Source organism: Camarhynchus parvulus, unplaced genomic scaffold (assembly GCF_901933205.1).
Source record: "Camarhynchus parvulus unplaced genomic scaffold, STF_HiC, whole genome shotgun sequence".
NCBI lineage: Eukaryota > Metazoa > Chordata > Aves > Passeriformes > Thraupidae > Camarhynchus > Camarhynchus parvulus.
This window is the reverse complement of record NW_022148259.1, coordinates 201,705-223,437: the sequence shown is the minus strand read 5'-3', so window position 1 is coordinate 223,437 and position 21,733 is coordinate 201,705. Positions and strand designations below refer to the sequence as shown.

The 21,733-nt window shown below is 51.2% G+C and overlaps 2 protein-coding genes across 2 annotated transcripts; both read right to left on the bottom strand.

Annotated features, from left to right (window-relative positions):
- Nucleotides 1–249: 249 nt before the first annotated feature.
- PHLDB3 (pleckstrin homology like domain family B member 3) lies at nucleotides 250–8,330 on the bottom strand. The gene is made up of 11 exons (XM_030970098.1): nucleotides 8,204–8,330; nucleotides 7,802–7,840; nucleotides 7,493–7,648; nucleotides 5,987–6,079; nucleotides 4,959–5,082; nucleotides 4,491–4,527; nucleotides 2,824–2,902; nucleotides 2,075–2,191; nucleotides 1,134–1,311; nucleotides 591–676; nucleotides 250–486 (listed from the first exon to the last, which is right to left on the bottom strand). Exons 1-11 carry the CDS (start codon nucleotides 8,252–8,254, stop codon nucleotides 352–354), a joined length of 1,095 nt encoding a protein of 364 aa, XP_030825958.1. The 5' UTR covers nucleotides 8,255–8,330; the 3' UTR covers nucleotides 250–351.
- Nucleotides 8,331–8,543: 213 nt separating this feature from the next.
- ETHE1 (ETHE1 persulfide dioxygenase) lies at nucleotides 8,544–17,980 on the bottom strand. Its single transcript, XM_030970080.1, is given in 10 exon segments — nucleotides 8,544–8,749; nucleotides 9,354–9,470; nucleotides 10,134–10,223; nucleotides 11,155–11,284; nucleotides 13,026–13,171; nucleotides 14,360–14,459; nucleotides 14,461–14,505; nucleotides 15,770–15,908; nucleotides 16,272–16,326; nucleotides 17,716–17,980. Coding segments are annotated over 10 exon segments (1,137 nt in total). The 3' UTR covers nucleotides 8,544–8,699.
- Between the last annotated feature and the right edge of the window lie 3,753 nt (nucleotides 17,981–21,733).

Sequence of the window (21,733 nt, the reverse complement as noted above, 5' to 3'; positions counted from 1 at the left end):
AAACCTGAGGGAAATATGAGGGGAAAAAAGGCGGGAAAATGTGAGGGGGAAAAAGGGAAACATGGGGGAAAAGGGAAATAAGAGAAAAGGGAAATATGAAGAGAAAAGAGAAATATGAGGGGAAAAAAAGGCGGAGGGGAAAAATGAGAAACATGAGGGAAATATGAGGGGAAAAGGGGGAAAAATGGAGGGGAAAAAAAATAAAGAAGGAAATATGAAAAAAAAAAAAAAGTGAAATATGAGGGGAAAAAAGGTGGGAAAATGTGAGGGGAAAAAGGGAAACATGGGGAAAAAGGGAAATATGAAGAGAAGGGAAATATGAAGAGAAAAGGGAAATTTGAGGGGAAAGGGTCAGAAGGCGGCGCTGCCGCGGGTGAGGGTGAGCACGGCGTCCATCCAGATCCTCAGGGCCTCGGCGCTGGGCGCCACCAGCCAGAAGAGGCGCTCGTAGGTCTTGAGGCAGAAGGTGAGGCGAGGGTTGGGGCTCTGCGGAGGCCATTTTGGGGGTCGGCCATGACGGTTCCGCCCTTCGCCGTCCCCCTCAAGACCCAAAAATCCCCAAAGTTCACAGGTTTTTTGGTTTTTTTCACCTTTCCGGCCACGCGGCCCGGGTCGTACCAAACCTCCTCGATGGCTTGGAAGTAGATGACGCCCTTGAGTTTGGTTTGGGCTTGGTCTTGGGGGACGTGAAAAATGGTGAGGGGACCCCAAAAATATTCCCACTTATTTTCCCTTAAAAACCCCCAGAACCCCAAATATTCACCCCAAACCCCCCAAATCCCACCCCCTTTTAGTGACCCCAATTTCCCCCCTCCCCAAAACGCCCCCAGACCCACCCTGGACCCCCATACTGGGCCCTAAAAACCCCCAATTTTTCCCTACAGCCCCCAGACCCCAAATATTCACCCCAAAACCCCTTTAATGACCCCAATTTCCCCCGAAACCTCCCCAAAATGCCCCAAACCCACCCTGGACCCCCATATTGGGCTCCCCCAACCCCAAATATTTCCCCTATAGCCCCCAGACCCCAAATATTCACCCCAAACTCCCCCAAATCCCCACAGCCCACCCCCAATATCCCCCCAAAAACTCCCCAAAATGCCCCAAAACGCCCCAAAATCCTCTCCCAGTACCCCCATAATAGGCCAGGACCCTCCTCTGGGGGTCCAGGTGGAACCAGCGGCGCCTCCAGGTCTTGATTCGTCCCCCCATTTTGGTGAGGGGACCCCTCAGGGACCCCCCCAAAATCCTCAGGCCCCCGACGGCCTCGGGGCGGTGCCCGCGGGCCCGGAGGGCGCAGAGGAGGTCGGGCTGGAAAACCCAAAAAAAAAATTTAAAAAAATTGGAGTTACTGGATGGAAAAATGGGGTAGGAAAACCCAAAATATTCCACGAAATGATTGACATATGAGTGGTCCTAAAATTCCCACAAAATCTCCACAAAATCTCTGAAAAAATCCACCCCGAAATCTGCATAAGGTCCACCCATGAATTCCCCCAAAATCCCCTAAAAATTAAAATTAAAAAAAACTCCTCAAAAATCCTCAAAAAATTCCCTCAAAATCCACCCAAAATCTCCCCAAAATCCAATCAAAATCTGCATAAAATCCAATCAAAATCTGCATAAAATCCAGCCATAAATTCCCCCCAAATCCCCTGAAAATAATTTTTTAAATCTACCCAAAAATCCCTAAAAATTCCTCCAAAATTTCCGCAAAATCTCCCCAAAATCCACCCAAAATTTCCCCTGTGAATCCCCTTAAAATCAAAAAAACATCTCCCCAAAATCCCGCCAAATTCTCCCCCAAAATTCCCCCAAGGGTCTCGACAAAATCCACCCAAAATCTTCATAGAATCCCCCCATAAATCCCCCTAAAAATCCCAAAAACCCCAAAATCCCCCCGAAACCACCCAAAACCCCCAAAAATCCCGAAAAATCCCCAAAAAATCCACCCAAAATCTCCACAAAATCCACCCAAGATCTCGACAAAATCCACTCAAAAATCTTCCCCCAAATTCCCCCCAAAATTCCCCCAAAATCCCCCCAAATCCAATCCGTAAGGGGGCGGAGTCACCTCAGGAGGGGGCGTGGCCTGAGCCGAAGGGGGCGTGGGTTGCACTGGAGTGGGCGTTGTCTCATCAGAAATGGGCGTGTCCGTGGTGGGCGGGGCCTTGGCAGCTTTTCGAGCCTCCTGCAGTTTGGGGGGCAGTGAAGCCACGCCCCCTTTGGCCACACCCACAAAGCCACGCCCACTTCATTGGGACACACCCACGAACCATTTAAACCACACCCCCATAATGAATACATCACCAGAACCTCCCTTTAGGCCACACCCCCAGACCACACCCTCTGGGACCACGCCCACCCAAGCCACGCCCACTACAATCACACCCAAGTAAGCCACGCCCACAAATCACTCAAGTAATGCCCCCCAATGCATGACATAATTAGAAACTCCCTTTTTAGGCCCCGCCCACACCCACCAGGGCCACACCCACCCAAGCCACGCCCACCACAGACCACACCTCATCAAACTACGCCCACAAACCATTAGAACCACATTGCCACGCCCAAAAATTACACCATAACCCCTCCATTTTAAGCCACGCCCACCCAAAGGCCTCACCCACCCAAGCCACGCCCACCGCGGCCAAACCCCACCAAGCCACGCCCCCAAACAAATTAAACCGCGCCCCCAGAAAGCATTACATCATTGAAAACTCCCGTTTTAGGCCACACCCACACAGGCCACGCCCACCGGGGACCACACCCACAGAGGCCACGCCCATCCAAAGCCACGCCCAGCGAGGCCACGCCCCCTACCCTGGCGCGCAGGAGCCGCTCGCGCTCGGCCAAGGCCTCCCGGACCCTCAGCTCCAGTTGGGCCAGCTGGAGACACGCGCTGGGCAAACCGGGACAAACCGGGACAAACCGGGACAAACTGGGACAAACTGGGACAAACTGGGACAAACTGGGCGGGATTTTGGGGCATTTTTGGGGCACTCCTGGGGGCAGTTTTGGGGCCGTTTTTTGGTTCCGTTTTGGAGTAAATTTTGGGTCAGTTTTGGGCCAATTCTGGGGTGGTTTAGGGTCAGTTCTGGGTCAGTTTTGGGCCAGTTTAGGGTCAGTTTAGGGTCAGTTTTGGGGTCAGTTTTGGGGTCCAGTTTAGGGTGAGTTTTGGGGTCAGTTTTGGGCCAATTTGGGGTGGTTTAGGGGCATTTTTGGGTCAGTTTTGGGTAAATTTTGGGTCCGTTTTGGGCCAGTTTTGGGTCAGTTTTGGGCCAGTTCGGGTAGTTTTAGGGTCAGTTTTGGGGTCAGTTTTGGGCCAATTCTGGGGTGGTTTAAGGTCAGTTCTGGGTCAGTTTTCAGGTCAGTTTTGGGGTCAGTTCTGGTTCAGTTTTGGGGTCCAGTTTACGGTCAGTTTTGGGGTCAGTTTTGGGGTCATTTCAGGGTCGGTTTGGGGCATTTTTTGTTCCGTTTTGGAGTAAATTTGGGGTCAGTTTTGGGCCAATTTTGGGGTGGTTTAGGGTCAGTTCTGGGTCAGTTTGGGGTCATTTTTGGGGTCAGTTTAGGGTCACTTTTGGGCCAATTTTAGGATCAGGTTTTGGATGTTTTAGGGTCAGTTTGGGGTCAGCTTTGGTCCAGTTTAGGGTCAGATTTGGGTCAGTTTTCAGGTCAGTTTTGGGGTCAGTTTTGGGGTCAATTTGGGGTTGGTTTGGGGCATTTTTTGTTCCGTTTTGGAGTAAATTTTGGGTCCGTTTTGGGCCAGTTCTGGGGTGGTTTAGGGTCAGTTCTGGGTCAGTTTTCAGGTCAGTTTTAGGGTCAGTTCTGGGTCAGTTTTGGGCCAGTTTAGGGTCAGTTTAGGGTCAGTTTTGGGGTCAGTTTTGGGCCAATTCTGGGGTGTTTTAGGGTCAGTTCTGGGTCAGTTTTCAGGTCAGGTTTTGGTTCAGTTTTGGAGTAAATTTGGGGTCAGTTTTGGGCCAATTTTGGGGTGGTTTGGGGTCAGTTCTGGGTCAGTTTGGGGTCAGTTTTGGGGTCACTTTTAGGGTCACTTTTGGGCCAATTTTAGGATCAGATTTTGGGTGTTTTAGGGTCAGTTTGAGGTCAGTTTTAGGGTAATTTTGGGGTCAGTTTTGGCCCAGTTTAGGGTCAATTTTGGGCTAACTTTTGGGGTGTTTAGGGTAAGTTTTGGCCCAGTTTAAGCCAGTTCTGGGGTCAGTTTTAGGTCAGTTTTGGGATCAAATCTGGGGTCAGTTTTGGGCCAATTTTGGGATCTTTTAGGGTCAGTTTTGGGTCCGTTTAGGCCCAGCTTAGGGTCAGTCTTGGGGTCAGTTTAGGGCCAATTTTAGGGTCACTTTTGGGGTATTTTGGGGTCAGATTTAGGTCAATTCTGGGTCAGTTTGGAACCATGTTGAGTCGGTTTTGGGCCCAGATTAGGGTCAGTTTTGGGGTCAGTTTTGGGGTCAGTTTTGGGGTCACCCCCAGCTCACCTGTACGATTCGGGGTCCAGCGGCAGCGCCAGCGCACCTGGGGGGGGCAAATCAGCACCAAAAAACCCCCAAAATTCCAGCCAAAAACCCAGCCAAAAAACCCCAAAATTCCAGCCAAAAACCCACCCAAAAAACCCCACAATTCCAGCCAAAAATCCCCAAAATTCCACCACCAAAAATCCCCAAAATTCCAGCCAAAAATCTCCCCCCCAAAAAAAACCAAAATCCACCCCCCAAAAAAACCCCAAAATCTCCCCAAAAATCCTGCACATCCCCCACCCCAAACCTCCCGCCCTTCCCCCCACCCAAAACCCCCCCCAAATCCGCCCCTCCCCCACCCCGAATTCCCCCCTCGAATCTCTCCCCTCCCCCCACTACCAAACCCACCAAATCTCCCCCAAATTTCGCCCCTCCCCCACCCCAAATCCTGCCCCTCCCCCACCCCAAAGCCCCCCCCCCCCCCCTCACCGGGGCCGTGCTGGGAGCGGGGGCGGGGCGGGGGCGGGTGGGGGAGGGGCCCCGGTCCCGGCCTCTCCCCTCCCCCACCCCGGCGCCGGGGGAGGCTCTCGGATCTCTGGAGGCCAATGGAGCCCTGGGGGGAGGGGCCAGAGGGGTCACGCAGGGGTCACGCGGGGGTCACGCAGGGGTCACGCGGGGGTCACTCAGTGGTCACCCATTGGTCACTCACTGGTCACTCAATGGTCACTCATTGGTCACTCAGAGGTCACTCATTGGTCACTCATTGGTCACTCAGTGGTCACTCAGTGGTCACTCATTGGTCACTCAGTGGTCACTCAGTGGTCAGTGGTCAATGGTCAGTGGTCACCATTTGTCACTCAGTGGTCAGTGGTCATTTAGTGGTCACTCAGTGGTCAGTGGTCACTCATTGGTCACTCATTGGTCACTCAATGGTCACTCATTGGTCACCCATTGGTCACTCAGTGGTCACTCTGGTGACTCAATGGTCACTCAATGGTCAGTGGTCACTCAGTGGTCACCCACTGGTCACTCAGTGGTCACTCTGGTCACTCATTGGTCACTCAGGGGTCACTCTGGTCACTCAGTGGTCACTCTGGTCACTCATTGGTCACTCATTGGTCACTCAGTGGTCACTCAGTGGTCACTCATTGGTCACCCATTGGTCACTCAGTGGTCACTCATTGGTCACTCAGGGGTCCCTCATTGGTCACTCAGTGGTCAGCGGTCACTCTGGTCACTCAGTGGTCACCCATTGGTCACCCATTGGTCACTCAGTGGTCAGTGGTCACTCAGTGGGCACTGCGGTCACTCATTGGTCAGTCAATGGTCACTCATTGGTCACTCATTGGTCACCCATTGGTCACTCATTGGTCACTCATTGGTCAGTGGTCACTCTGTGGTCACTCAGTGGTCACTCAGTGGTCACTCAGTGGTCAGTGGTCACTCAGTGGTCACTCATTGGTCACTCAGTGGTCAGCGGTCACTCTGGTCACTCAGCGGTCACTCTGGTCACTCACCCGGACCGAGGAGCGCAGCGCCAGCACCCGGGGGGCGTCGCTGGGGGGGCCCAGGAGGATCCAACTGCGATCGGTGCGGTGCGAGAACATGAGCTGGGAACGGGGCAAAACCGGCCGGAATCGGGAAAATTCATCAAAAATCGGGAAAATTCATCAAAAATCGGGAAAATTCCACCCAAAATCGGCCAAAATCGGCCAAAATCCCCCCAAATCACCGATCGGTGCGGTGCGAGAACATGAGCTGGGAACGGGGCAAAACCGGCCGGAATCGGGAAAATTCATCAAAAATCGGGGAAAATCATCAAAAATCGGGAAAATTCCACCCAAAATCGGGAAAATTCCACCCAAAATCGGCCAAAATCGGCCAAAATCTCCCCCCAAATCACCGATCGGTGCGGTGCGAGAACATGAGCTGGGAACGGGGCAAAACCGCCGAAACGGGAAAATTCATCAAAAATCGGGAAAATCATCAAAAATCGGGAAAATTCCACCCAAAATTGGAAATTCACCCCCAAAATGGCCAAAATATCCCCGAAATCACCCGAAAAAACATGAGCGACGGCAAAACGGAACGAAAATTCAGCAAAATGGAAATTATCAAAAATGGGAAAAATTACCAAAAATGGGAAAATTCATCAAAATGGGGAATCCACCAAAATGGGAAATACCAAAAATGGAAAATGACCCAAAATTGGGAAAATTCAACCCAAAAGAGCTGGGAAGGGAAAACAAAATGGGAAAAAAAATTAAAAATACCAAATGTAACCCAAAATTGTGAAAAATTAACCTAAAATCATCAAAATTCACTCGAATTCACCCAAAATCGGTCAAAATTGGGAAAAATCAAGCCAAAATCAGTGAAAATTGGGAAAAATCACCAAAATTGGCGAAATCAACCCAAAATCGGGAAAATTCTCCCCGAAATCAGGCAAAATTGGGAGAATTCACCTCCGAATGGGCCAAAATCGGGAAAAATCAACCCAAATTATTTCAAAATCATTGAAATCATCAAAAATCAACATGAAATCAGGAAAATTGGGAAGTACCAACCCAAAATTGGCCAAAATCAGGAAAATTCAACCCAAATTAACCCAAAATTGGCCACAATCAACCCTGGGGAAAATCAACCCAAACGCGGGAAAATTCACCCCAAATAAGCCAAAATCAGGAAAAATCAATCCAAAATCGGCCAAGTTCAACCCAAAATCAAACCAACCCCAAATCAGCCAAAATTGGACAAATTCACCCCAAAATCCCCCTGAAATCACCCAAAACGATCCCAGAATCAATGAGAACGACGCCAAAAATCATCGAACTTGTCCCAAATCCATCAAATTCACCCCCAAATTGGCCAAAATCAGCCCCAAATTCCCCAAATTTCCCCCCAAATTTTCCCCAACATTTTCCCAAAATCCCCCGAATTCCCCTCCCCCCTCCCCGAATTTCCCCCTAAATTTTCCCGAATTTCCCCCCAAATCCCCCCCAAGGGTGGGGGAGGGGCCGCACCTGCCCCCCCGCCGCCACCGCCGCCTGCGATGACGTCACCGTCTCTGACGTCACCGCCTCTGATGTCGCCGCCGGCCCCGCCCCCGCCGCTGACGTCACCGCCGCCCCTCCCCCCCCTTCTTCTTCTTCTTCTTCTTTTTCGGGGGGGGGCTCGTCCTGGGGAGGGGGACGGTGATGACGTCATAAGGGCGGGGGAGGGGCGAAATGAGGGGGTGGGGGAAGGGCAGGGATGGTGAGGGAGGGGGTGGGTGGGGGAGGGGCACAGGAGGGTGGGGGAGGGGCCATGGAATGGGTGGGGGAGGGGCGCACCTGCAGCCTCAGCCTCTCCAGCTCCGCCGCGGGCCCGTCCTGGATCCCGGTTCGGACCAGTTCGGAGCGGGAACGTCCCAGTTTGTCCCAGTTCATCCCAGTTCGTCCCAGTTCATCCCATTCCCCCCCAGTCCCCTCCCAGTACAAACCAGTAACCCCCAAATCCCCCTTTAACCCTTTCCCAGCCCCTCCCAGTTCCTCTCCCAGTCCCTCCCAGTGCTCCCAGTTTGGTCCCAGTCCGTCCCAGTCCCCCCCAATCCCCTCCCAGTCCATCCCAGTATCCCCCATTGTACCCCCAGCCCCTCCCAGTACAAACCAGTAACCCCCAAATCCCCCATTAACCCTTTCCCAGCCCCTCCCAGTACAAACCAGTTCCCCCCCGTTTCCCCCCCCCAGTCTCACCCGCTCCCGGTTGGGGGAGGGGTCTCTCTCCCCCCCGCCGCGGTGCACCATGGGTAGAGTGACCGGGGGGTCAAAGGTCAGCTGCGGCCTCTCCCCTCCCCCCCCCTCCCCGGGCGCCCCCCGAGCTCCGCGCGCGCCGGGCCCGGCCGGGGGGGGCGGGGCGTGGCCTCGGTGACGTCACCGCGCTCACCTGGACGCGCCGGTTCCGCCGCACCTGGGGGGGCGGGGCCGAACCGTGAGAAGCGGCCACGCCCCCTTTTCCCACGCTGGGCCGCGCCCACTCTTCCCTCCCACGCCCAAATAAAGCCATGCCCACTCCAGCCTCGTTCTGGATCCGCGGTTTTATTGGTGGAACGGTAAAAAGGGGGCGGGGCCACGCGCTGGGCGGTGCCACGCGGGCAAGGGGCGTGGCCTCGACAAAACGGGGCGGGGTTTATCCAAAACCGGTCCGGAGTGACTGTAAAAGGGGCGTGGTTTCGACCGAAAATGGGCGTGGCTACGGCTCGTCCTGGATCCCGCAGCGGAGATTGGCTGGGATGGCGATGTCTGAGAAAAAGGGGGGAGAATTTGGGGACATTTTGGGGATTTTCGGGAATTTTGGGTGGATTTTGGGGAGAATTTGGGAGATTTTCAGGGGGATTTTGGGGATATTGAGGATTTTTGGGGGATTTCGGGGGAATTTTGGGGGTTTCGAGGGGCATTTGAGGTAATTTGGGGTTTTGAGGCGTTTAAGGAGGATTTTGGGGGAATTTCACGGGATTTTGGGGGAGATTCGGGGCATCTGGGGGGATTTGGGGATTTTGGAGGGGATTTTGGGGGATTTGGGAGGGGTTGGGGGAGCTTTGGGGATTTTGGGTGGATTTGGGGATTTTTGAGGGGATTTTGGGGGGATTTTGAGGAGGATTTAGGGGATTCGTGGAGATTTTGGGGCTCAGGGCCATTTTGGGGGGACTTGACGACATGCTGGGGATTTTGGGGGGAATTTTGAGGAGATTTTGGGTGATTTTGGGTTATTTTGGGTCAGGGGGATTTTGGGGGGGAATTTTGAGGAGATTTTGGGTGATTTTGGGTTATTTTGTTCAGGGGGATTTTGGGGGGGGATTTTGGGGGTTTGGGGGCGGGGTCGGGGGTGCTGGGGGCGGGGCCTGACCCATGAGGCGGGGGCGGGGCAGCTCCAGCTTCCCCATCAGCTCCACGAAGGCGTCGGCGCTCAGGGTCAGCCGGGGGTTGTGGCGCCGCTCCTCCCCCACCGTGGACATGGTGTGACCTGGGGGTGGGGGGTGGGGTGACCCCCGAGTGACCTCTGACCCCTGAGTGACCCCCCTTGGTTTGCCCCTTCCCCCTCCGATTGCCCCTCCCCCTTTCATCTCCCCTCCCCTTTTGCCCCTCCCCCTCTGTATAACCCACCCACCCCTCCCCCCACCCTATTGCCCCTCCCCCTTCCTTTAACCCCTTCCCCCATCGTGTTTTACCCCTTCCCCACCCTTAGCCCCTCCCCCACCCCAGTTTGGCCCCGCCCCCACCGTTATAATCGTGCCCCCGGGTACACTGGGACAGATCCATTGCCCCTCCCCCACACCATAGCCCCTCCCCCCAGGTGTGCCCCGCCCCCCCCCCCCCCCTTTATCCCCGCCCCCACCGTTGTACTCGTGCCCTGGGTACACTGGGACAGATCCATTCCCCCTCCCCCACTCATCCCCCATCCGTTGCCCCTCCCCGCCAGGTTTAGCCCCTCCCCCAAGGTTTAGCCCCTAGCCCGCCCCCCGCCCCCCCCCCCCCCCCCCCCCCCCCCCCCCTTTAGCCCCGCCCCCACCATTGTAGTCGTGCCCCGGGTACACGCGGCACTCCTCGGGCAGCCCCATTGCCCCTCCCCAGGTTTGGCCCCGCCCCCAGGTGTAGCCCCGCCCCCCATGTTTGGCCCCGCCCCCACCGTTGTAGTCGTGCCCCGGGTACACGCGGCACTCCTCGGGCAGGGTGAAGATTCGCTCGTGCACCGAGCGGTGCAGGGTGCGCGCGCAGCCTGCGGGGGGGGGCGGGGCACGGGGGTTACCATGGCGACCGAGACGACGTCACCGCGGTAACGCAGCGGCGCGCGGTCACCATGGCGACCGAGGGGGTCAGGGAGCGCCGAGGGAAACCAGTGACTCCCAGTATAAACCAGTACAAACCAGTAACCCAAAATCCCCTTTTTACTCCCTCCCAGTGCCCCTCCAAACCCCTCCCAGTCCCTCCCAGTATAAACCAGTAACCGCAAATCCCCCTTTAACCCTTTCCCAGTCCCTCCAAATCCTCTCCCAGTCCCTCCCAGTACAAACCAGTAACCCCAAATTCCCCTTTAACCCTTTCCCAGTCCATCCCAGTCCCTCCCAGTGCCCCAATAATGACCCCCACCCCCATCCCAGTATAACCCAGTATATCCCAGTACATCCCAGTATAACCAGTCCCTCCCAGTACAAACCAGTACAAACCAGTACCCTGCTGGAAATCTGTCCGCCTGCAGCCCCACACCGGCAGCCCCTCCCAGTATAACCCAGTATAACCATTATATGCCAGTACAAACCATTATAACCCAGTATAACCAGTATATCCCACTATAAGCCAGTATAACCAGTACAAACCAGTATATCCCAGTATAAACCAGTACCCTGCTGGAAGTCGGTGAGGCCGCAGCCCCACACCAGCAGCCCCTCCCAGTATAACCCAGTATAACCCAGTATAACCAGTATATCCCAGTATAACCCAGTATAACCAGTATATCCCAGTATAAACTAGTATAAACCAGTACAAACCAGTACATCCCAGTATAACCAGTCCCTCCCAGTATAAACCAGTATAACCAATATAACCCAGTATATCCCACTATAAACCAGTATATCCCAGCATATCCCAGTACAAACCAGTATAACCAGTCCCTCCCAGTATAAACCAGTATAAACCAGTATAACCAGTACCCTGCTGGAAGTCGGTCCGTCCGCAGCCCCGCACGAGCAGCGCGTCCCCCGTGAAGGCCATGGAGGCGTCGTCGAGCACGAAGGTGACGCAGCCGGGGGTGTGCCCGGGCGTGGGGACGACCCGCAGCGCCTGGCGCCCCAAAAACCCGAAAATAACCCAAAAAATGGGGTCAGGGAACCCAAAAACCCGAAAATAACCCAAAAAATGGGGTCAGGGACACCAAAAACCCGAAAATAACCCAAAAAATGGGGTCAGGGACACCAAAAACCCGAAAATAACCCAAAAAATGGGGTCAGGGACACCAAAAACCCGAAAAACCCCAAAAAACGGGGTCAGGGACACCAAAAACCCAAAAATAACCCAAAAAACGGGGTCAGGGACACCAAAAACCCAAAAAACCCCAAAAAACGGGGTCAGGGACACCAAAAACGCAAAAAACCCCAAAAAAATGGGGTCAGGGACACCAAAAACCCAAAAAAACCCTAAAAAAATGGGGACAGGGACAACAAAAACCCAAAAATAACCCAAAAAATGGGGTCAGGGAACCCAAAAACCCAAAAAACCCAAAAAACGGGGTCAGGGAACCCAAAAACCCAAAAAACCCCAAAAAAATGGGGTCAGGGACACAAAAACCCAAAAATAACCCAAAAAACGGGGTAAGGGACACCAAAAACCCAAAAAACCCAAAAAATGGGGTCAGGGACACCAAAAACCTGGAAAAACCCCAAAAAATGGGGTCAGGGACACCAAAAACCCAAAAATAACCCAAAAAACGGGGTCAGGGACACCAAAAACCCAAAAAACCCAAAAAATGGGGTCAGGGACACCAAAAACCTGGAAAAACCCCAAAAAATGGGGTCAGGGACACCAAAAACCCAAAAAACCCCAAAAACGGGGTCAGGGACACCAAAAACCCAAAAACCCAAAAATGGGGTCAGGGACACCAAAAACCAAAAAACCCCAAAAAATGGGGTCAGGGACACCAAAAACCCAAAAAAACCCAAAAAATGGGGACAGGGACACCAAAAACCCGAAAATAACCCAAAAAACGGGGTTAGGGACACCAAAAACCCAAAAACCCCAAAAAAATGGGGTCAGGGACACCAAAAACCTGGAAAAACCCCAAAAAATGGGGTCAGGGACACAAAACCCAAAACCCAAAAAAAACACCCCAAAAACGGGGTCAGGGACACCAAAAACCCAAAAAACCCAAAAAATGGGGTCAGGGACACCAAAAAAAAAACCGAAAAAACCCCAAAAATGGGGGGTCAATGGGGGACACCAAAAACCGAAAATAACCCAAAAAATGGGGTCAGGGACACCAAAAACCCAAAAACCCCCAAAAAAATGGGGTCAGGGACACCAAAAACCAAAAATAACCCAAAAATTGGGTTCAGGGACCCCCAAAAAAACCCAAAACCTCCCCCAGGGACCTCATAGGCCCCTCCCGCTTCCCTGTAGCCCCTCCCCCTTTTGAAAGCCCCCCCCCCTTTTAAAAGCCCCTCCCCCTTTTTAAAAGCCCCTCCCCGTTCCCCAGAATCTCCTCCCCCTTTCACCCAGTTTCACCCCCTCAGGTGACCCAAAGTCGCCCCTCCCCCCACCCCAAAACCGCCCCTCCCCCACCGTTACCGGGGTGAGGGGGATGGGCAGGCGTGGGGGAGGGGAAGGGGTGGGACAGGGTGGGGGATGGGTCAGTGCGGGGGGGGAGGGGCTGTCACAAAGGCCCCTCCCCCATGCACAGATCTATGTGGGGGATGGGCCAGCGATGATGAGGGCAGGGGTGGGGGATGGGTTAATGTGGGGGGATGGGCGGGTGGGGGATGGGTCGGTGAGGGTGGGGGGAGGGGCAGGGCGGGGGAGGGGCGCTCACGAAGCTCCCGAAGCGCAGCTCGTCCCCCTCGGCCAGGCGCAGGTCGGCGCGGGCGCCGCTCTCGCGGGCGATGGCGCTGCGGCAGCCCAGGGCGCGGCGCAGGGCGCCCGAGCCCGTCACGTGATCCGCGTGGCAGTGCGTATTGGCTGCCGGGGGAGGGTGACGTCATCGGGGCGGGTGACGTCATCATTGTGACGTCACCGGGGACCCAGCGCCCTCCCAGTAACCCCTACCCGGTCACGTAACTCCGGGATTTCTTTCAGCTGATTTTGGTGATTTTTCTTTTTTTTTTTGGACGGATTTTTTGGATGATTTTTGACTGATTGTTTGATATTGGGGGGTGAACGCCGCAATGCTTTTTGGATGATTTTTGGATGATTTTTTCGATGATTTTGGGATGATTTTGGTATTTTTTTTGGACGGATTTTTTGGATGATTTTTGACTGATTGTTTGATGATTTTTGGGTGATTTTTCGATGATTTTTGGATGATTTTTGGATGATTTTTGGGTGATTTTTGATTTTTGGGATGATTTTTGGATGATTTTTTGGATGATTTTTCGATGATTTTTGGATGACTTTTTCAATGATTTTTGGGATGATTTTTGGGATGATTTTTGACTGATTTTTTGATGATTTTTGGGTGATTTTTCGATGATTTTTCGATGATTTTTGGATTATTTTTTCGATGATTTTGATGATTTTTGGGATGATTTTTGGGATGATTTTTGGACGATTTTTGGATGATTTTTGATGATTTTTCGATGATTTTTCGATGATTTTTCGATGATTTTTTGGGATGATTTTTCGATGATTTTTGGGATTATTTTTTTTTTCTGGAGCGAATTTTTAATGATTTCAGGTGATTTTTGGACCATTTCGGTGCTTTTTGAATGTTTTTCTTTTTATGATTTTTGGGATGATTGGTTTTTGGGATTATTTTTTTTTGGGCATTTTATTTAGTATTTTTGGATTTGGTCTTTTTTGTTATGATTTTGGATGGGCGATTTTTTTAGTTCGGGTGGGCTTAAAGCAAAATGTGGGCGGGGCTTCAAGGGCCACGGTGCTGTGGGCGGGGCTTTAGGTAACACATAAGAAGGTCTTAAAGGGGCGTGGCACTGTGGGCGTGGCTTTGTAGATGGACAGGCAAGGTTTAAACCATCAGATGGGCGGGGTTTAAGAGGGCGTGGCCGTGTGGGCAGGGCCTAAGGCAACGCATCAGGAGGGCTTAAAGGGGCGTGGCACTGTGGGCGTGGCTTTGTAGATGAACGGGCGGGGCTTAAACCACCATGTGGGCGGGGTTTAAGGGGGCGTGGCCGGGGGGGGGGGCCTGACCTGCATAGCGCAGGGTGAGGCCGAGCTCCCGGAGCAGCCGCAGGTCCCGCGGCACCGTCTCCAGCACGGGGTCGATGATGACGGCCGTCGCCCGTGGCCGCGTCCGCCAGCAGGTAGGTGTAGGTGCAGGAGGAGGCCTCGAACAGCTGGGAAAACACCCCAAAAAAACAGCCCAGAATCGCCTCAAAATACAGCCGAAAATATCCTGAAAATGTCCTCAAAAAATTCTGAAAAGATCCGGCCAAAGAAACCCTAAAAAATTACCTGGAAATAGCCCAGAATAGCCTCAAAAAATGACTGAAAATATCCTGAAAATGTCCTCAAAAAATCTGAAAATATCAGCAAAAAAACCCTTAAAAATTACCTGGAAATAGCCCAGAATAGCCTCAAAAAATGACTGAAAATATCCTGAAAATGTCCTCAAAAAATCTGAAAATATCAGCAAAAAAACCCTAAAAAATTACCTGGAAATAGCCCAAAATAGCCTCAAAAAATGACTGAAAATATCCTGAAAATGTCCTCAAAACATCCTGAAAATATCCTAAAAAAACCCCCAAAATTCCCTGAAAATATCCTCAAAAAATGACTGAAAATATCCTGAATATAATCTCAAAACATTCTAATTCTGAAAAGATCCGCAAAAAAACCCTAAAAAATTACCTGAAAATATCCTCACAAAATAGCCCAAAATAGCCTCAAAAAATAACTGAAATAATCCTGAAAATGTCCTCAAAAACACCCAAAAATAGCCTCAAAAATAACTCAAATTCTCCTCAAAATGCCCTGAAAAATACCCCAAAATCTCCTCAAAATCTCCACAAAAATACCTTCAAAAATACCCCAAAATAGTCTCAAAAATTAACTTAAATCCTCCTGAAAATATCCTAAGAAAAAGCCAAAAATATCCTTTAAAAATAAGTAAAAAATCTCCTGAAAACATCCTCAAAACATCCGCTAAAAACCTCGAAAAATAACCCAAAACCTCATCAAAAAACCTCATCAAAAACCCCCCAAAATCCCCTCAAAAACCTCCTGAAAAACCTCCTCAATAAAACCCCAAACCCCTCGAAATCTCTCGAAAATCTCCTCAAAAAATCGCCGGGAAAATCAAAATTTCCTCGAAATCTTCACCAAAAAAAAAAAAAACCCCAAAACTTCAAAATTTCTTCAAAATCCTCACCAAAAAAACACCCTTAAAAACTCAAAACCCTCAAAAAACCCCCAAAATCTTAAAATTCCCTCAACATTTTCTAAATAAAACCCCAAAAAAAACCCCAAAATCTCCTCACTCCCCCCACCCCCCCATTTCCGCTCTTTCCGCCCCTCCCCCGCCCCCCTCACGAACCCTCCCTCCCCCCCCCCGGCGACCTTTGACCCCTCCCTGACCCCTCGATCCCTCCCCTCCCCCACCTGCCGCATCAGCAGCCGCCGCCCCTCCCCCCGCGGCGCTGTCGCGAGGCCTCGCGCTGTCGCGACAGAGGCGGCGACAGAGGCGGCGACAGCGCGGAGCAACATGGCGGCGGTGGGGCCCACCGGGAAGGCGCGGCCGCTTTAAGAGGAAAAGGGGCGGGGCTTGGAGGCCTTAAAAGGGAAATGGGTGCGAAAGGGGGCGGGGCCGCGCTTAAAGCGGCGATGCGGCTTTAAAGGGCAATGGGAGTTGAATGGAATGGGGGGAGGTGGGGACCGCGTTAAAGGGGCAACGCTTGGGCGGGGCTCTGGGTCATCCCAAAAGGGATTTTGGGGGGGTGTGGACGATTCTAAATGGATTTTGGGGACCCTGGACCATTCCAAAGGGATTTTAGGGGGGTCTGGGCTATTCCACAAGGGGATCTGGGGGGCTTTGGACCATTCTAAAGAGATTTTGGGGGGTGTGGGCGATTCCAAAAATGATCTGGGGCTGCTTGGGTCGTACCAAAGGGATCTGGGGGGGCCCGGACTGTACCAAGACGAATCTGGGGGGCCCTGGACTATTCCAAAAGGGGATTTGGGGGGGTTTGAACCGTTCCAGATGGATTTTGGGGGAGGTCAGGGCCAAGAGGGGTTCTGGGGGTGCCTGGACGGTTCCATCGATCATTGCAAAGGGGGGTGGGAGGGACTTTGAACAAACAAATTAAAATTTTGTTTTGTTTTGTTTCTTTTTTTTTTTTAATTATTTTTCCCGCGTCCGACGCCGGAAAAGGCGGAAAAACGGGAAAAAAAAAAAAAAACAACGGAAAAAAACCCCGAAATGAAAACAACGACGAAAAACCAAAAAACCCCCAAAAAATCCCCAAAAAAATCCCCCAAAAATGGCAACGAAATCCCCCAAAAATCAAAACCCCACAACGACCAATGAGGAGAGGGGGCGGGGCTTAAAAGGGGCGGGGCTTAGATGAAAGAGGCGTGGTCACAAGGGGCTGTTTGAGGTAAAAGGGGCGTGGCCATGAATTCAAATGGGCGGGGCTGAGAGTGACCATTTAAGGGCAAAAGGGGCGGGGCCACATTGATGGGCAGGGGTTAAATGAAAGGGGGCGTGGTTTAAAAGGGGCGTGGCCAGACGTGACAAAAATAGACCCTGTGGGGCGGGGCGGGGCTTCCATAGAAATTCCCTTTTTTTTTGGTTTTTTTTGCTTTTTTTTTTGGCCTTTTCCAGCTTTTTTTTTTTTTTTTTTTCTTTGTTTTTCTTTGGTTTTTGAAAATCTTTATTTTTGTTTCTTTATTTTTATTTTTTGGTCATTCATTTTTAATTTTTTGGTTTTTTTGTCATTTTTTCCCTCCCCGGATTTCTGGGGTGGGATTTGAGGTTTTTGTCGTTTTTGCTCCTTGTTTTTTCTTTTTTGGTCTTTTCGTGGCTTTTTTTTTTTTTTTTTTTTTTTTTTTTTTTTTTTTTTTGGTTTTTTTTGCTTTTTTGGGGTTTTTTTTTTGAGGTTTTTTTGGTTTTCTGAACCGATTTTGGGTCGGTTCCCGTACAAAACGGGGGTGGGGGGAGGGGCGTCTTTGGCTTCTCCCCTCCCCCAACAGCAGAGGGGGGGGGGGGGGCGGAGCCCAAAGTGGGGGGGGGGGCCTCAAATCCCTCCCCTCCCCCACCCCCAAAAAACGGAGAAAACCCCAAAAAATGGGGGAGGGGCGGCTCCAAAATCGGGGAAAATGCCCCCAAAATTGGGGCCCCTCCCCCCCCTCTTTAAAGGGACCCCTCCCCCCAAATCGGGGGTGGGGGAGGGGCGGGGATCCCCCCCAGGGTGGGGGAGGGGTCTTTGGTTGTCTCTGAGGTATTTTCTGTCCGGGGGGGGAGGGGCAAAGGGGGAGCCCCGCCCCCACCCCGGGGCCTCTTTGGCTGCAGGAATCGGAAAGGATTTGGGGGGGGGTGGTGACGTCACTGGGCGTGGCGGTGACGTCACGGGGCCGGGGTGGTGACGTCAGAGGGGGCGGGGACAAGGCGGGCGCCGTGGTGAGGATGATGGTGGTGGTGGTGGCCGCCATGATGGTGATGAAGGCCACCAAGAGCGTTGGAAATGTCACCATGGCCACCTTGAGGATGATGATGGCCACCATGACCAAGACCAGGACCATGACCATGGCCATGGTCATCATGGTCGCCATGACCACCATGGCCACCACGATCATCGTGGTGACGGCCACCATGGGAAGTGTCCACTGTGGCCAGCCTGACCACAACCATGACCACGGCCACCGTGGTCACCGCGGTCACCACGACCGTGACCATGAGCGGGACCACCACGGCCGCCTTCATGGCCGCCAGTGGTGGTGGTCACCACGACAAGGAGCGTGGCCGTGACAATGGTCACCATGACAACCATCACAATGGCCAAACGGACCGTCGTGATGGTGGCCACCATGACCACCACAATGACCACCATGGCCCCATGGCCACAATGGTGATGGTCACCATGACTATGACAATGGCCACCAAGGCCATGACCGTGACCACCATGACCACTATGGTCACCACGATGATGGCCACCATGACAATGACCACCGTGGTCACTGTGGCCACCGTGAGCACCATGATGATGGCCATCATCACCACCATGGTGGCCACCGTGACCATGACCATGATCACCATTATCACCATGGTCACCATGACCACCACGATGATGGCCACCATGAAGATGACCACCATGGCCATGGCCATGACCATGACCATCATCCCATCATGTCAGTGACCACCATGGTCACCATGATGATGACCACCATGGCCACCGTGATGATGACCACCATGGTCACATGGTCACCACGATGATGATGACCATGATGGCCACCATGAAGATGACCACCATGACCATGACCATGATATCTTTTTTTTACCAAAATGACCATCACCACCATCATGGTACCATACCACCATGACCACCATTATCACCATGGTACCATACCACATATGGCCACCATCAAGATGACCACCACCATGGCCATGACCATGACCATCATCCCATCACGTCAATGACCACCATGATGATGACCACCATGACCATGGCAATGGTCACCATGGCCACCATGACCATGGCCATGACCATGACCATGACCATCATCCCATCACGTCAATGACCACCATGACCACCATGATGATGACCATCATGGTCACCATCGTCACCGTGATGATGACCACCATGGTCACATGGTCACCACGATGACGATGACCATGATGGCCACCATGAAGATGACCACCATGGCCAAGACCATGACCATGACCATCATCCCATCATGTCAATGACCACCATGAAGATGACCACCATGACCACGACCATGGCAATGGTCACCATGGCCACGAAGGCCAAAATGGCCACCATCACCACCATCATGGTGGCCACCGTGACCATGACCATGACCACCATGGTCACCATGGTCACCACGATGACGATGACCATGATGGCCACCATCACGATGACCACCATGAACATGACCACCATGACCATGACCACCATGACCATGACCATGACCAAAGGACCACACGATGACCACCATGACCATGACCACCATGACCATGACCATGACCAGGACCACCACGACCACCATGACCTCCACGGCCACCACCCCCCCCCCACCCCGAGGTTCCCCCCGAATTTTTGGTTTCAGTTCTGAGGTATTTGGGGCCCCTCCCCCCCCTTTGGGGCCCTTTTTGGTTCATTCCAGCTGCGGGCGGGGGGGAGGGGCGGGGGAGGCGCCGCCCCTCCCCCCATTTTTGGTCTAAAAACGCCGATTTGGGGCCTTTTTGGTGCTGCCTGGCTGAGGTTTGGCTTCTTTTGGCCTTTTCCGCCTCTTTTGTGTCAGTTTTTGGCATTTTGGGGGCGTTTTCCGCCCTTTTTTGGCATTTTTGGCCTTTTTGGGGCATTTCCTGCCCCTTTTTGCCACTTTTTGGCATTTTCTGGCATTTTTTGTCCTTTTCTGGCCGTTCTTGACCAGGTTTCGTCCATTTTTTGTCCATTTTTCTCCTTTTCTGGCCATTTTTTGCCACTTTTTGTCTTTTCTGACCATTTCTGGCCAGATTTTTGTCCTTTTCTGGCCACTTTTGACCATTTTTGTCCATTTTTTATCCACTTTGGCCGTTTTGGTCCATTCTTTCTCCATTTTTCTCATTTTTGCACCATTTCTGTCCATTTTTGTCCATTTTTCTCCTTTTCTGACCACTCTTGACGGGGTTTTATCCATTTTTGTCCTTTCCTGACAATTTTTGTCCATTTTTCTCCTTTTCTTGCCATTTTTTATCCATTTTTCTCCTTTTTTGTCAGTTTTGGTGCATTTTTCAACTTTTCTTGTCAATTTTTCTCCTTTTCTGACCATTTTAATCCATTTTTCTCCTTTTCTGATCATTCTTGACCAGTTTTTGTCCATTTTTCTCCTTTTTTGTCCATTTTTGTCCTCATTTTCCTCTTTCCATCTCCATTTTCCCATTTTTCACCATTTCCATTCTCTTTTCTCACTTTTTCCTCCTTTTCCCCCATTTTCCATCCGTTCCATTTCCATCTCCATTTTTGGCTTTATTTCACTTTTTTTTTTTTTGGCTTTTTTAACCTTTTTTGGCTCCTTTTTTTTTGGCTTTTTTCAGCTTTTTTAATCATTTTTTTGACATTTTCCTTCTTTTTCCCTTTTTTTGGCTTTTTCCTCCTCATTTTTTTTTTTTGCTTTTCTCCCATTTTTGCTCATTTTTCCCATTTTTCCTCTCCACCATCACCGGGGGTCTCCTCCAAACCCCTCCAATTCGTGGAATTTCCCCATTTTTTCCCATTTTCCCTCCTTTCCTCCTCATTTCCACACTCAAAAATAAAAACCCCACCAAAAACCCCAAAACCCCCCAAAAATCGGGCTCTCCCCTCCCCCCTCCAACCCCAAAATTTCCATTTTTTCCCCCATTTTTTCTCCTTTTTTTTCCCATTTTTTTCCTCTCTCTCCGCCCCAAACCCCCCAAAAAACCCCAAAAATCCCCCGTGGGGGAGGGGCTACATTCCAGGCCCGGGAATTTCCCATTTTTTCACAGTTTTGGGGCAAATTCCGGGCATTTTGGGGCTCCTCCCGTGAGGTATCTGCGGCTGTGGGGGAGGGGCGGCTCAGGCACTGCGGGGGGAGGGGCCGGCGGCGCTTTTGGTCTTTTTTTCCCTTTTTTCTGCTTTTTTTTGGTTTTTTTCCTTTTTTTAATTTTTATTTTTCACTCGGGATTTTTTTCTGACGTTTTTTCCCCGATTTCTCCTTTTTTTCTTCTTTTTTTTGCCTTTTTTCCCCCATTTTTCCTCATTTTTCTTCTTTTTCTCTCTCAAAATTCCACTTTTCTCTCTTTTTTTCCTTTTTTCCTTTTTCCTCCTTTTTCTCTTTCTTCTTTCCCAATTTTCTTCCCTTTTTTTCCCGTAATTTTTCCTCCTTTTCTCCCCCAATTTTTCTTCTTTTTTTCCTTTTCTTCCTCCTTTTCTTCCTTTTTCCTTTTTTCCTTTTTTCCTCCTTTTTCTCTTTTTTCTTTCCCAATTTCTCTTCTTTTTTTTTCCTCTTTTTTCTCCTTTTTCCCCCTTTTAATTTTCTCTCCCAATTTTCTTCTTTTTTCCCCATTTTTCATTTTTCCTCTTTTTCCCGACTTTCCTTTTCCACGTTTTCCCATTTTCCCTTTTTCTTCTTTTTTCTCCTCATTTTCTCCTTCCAGCTCCGTTTTTCTCCTTTTTTTCTCTTTCCCTTCATTTTTTCCTCCTTTTCCTTCCCATTCAACTTTTCCTTTAATTTCATTTTTTTCCTTTTTTTCTTCCTCATTTTCTCTCTTCCATTTTTCCCTTTTTCCCCAATTTTTTCCCCTTTTCTCCAACTTTTCCCCATTTCCTTTGGGTTTTTTTCCCATTTTCCCCCATTTTTCCATTTTCTTTAATATTTCCCCATTCCTTTCAATCTTTTTCCCATTTC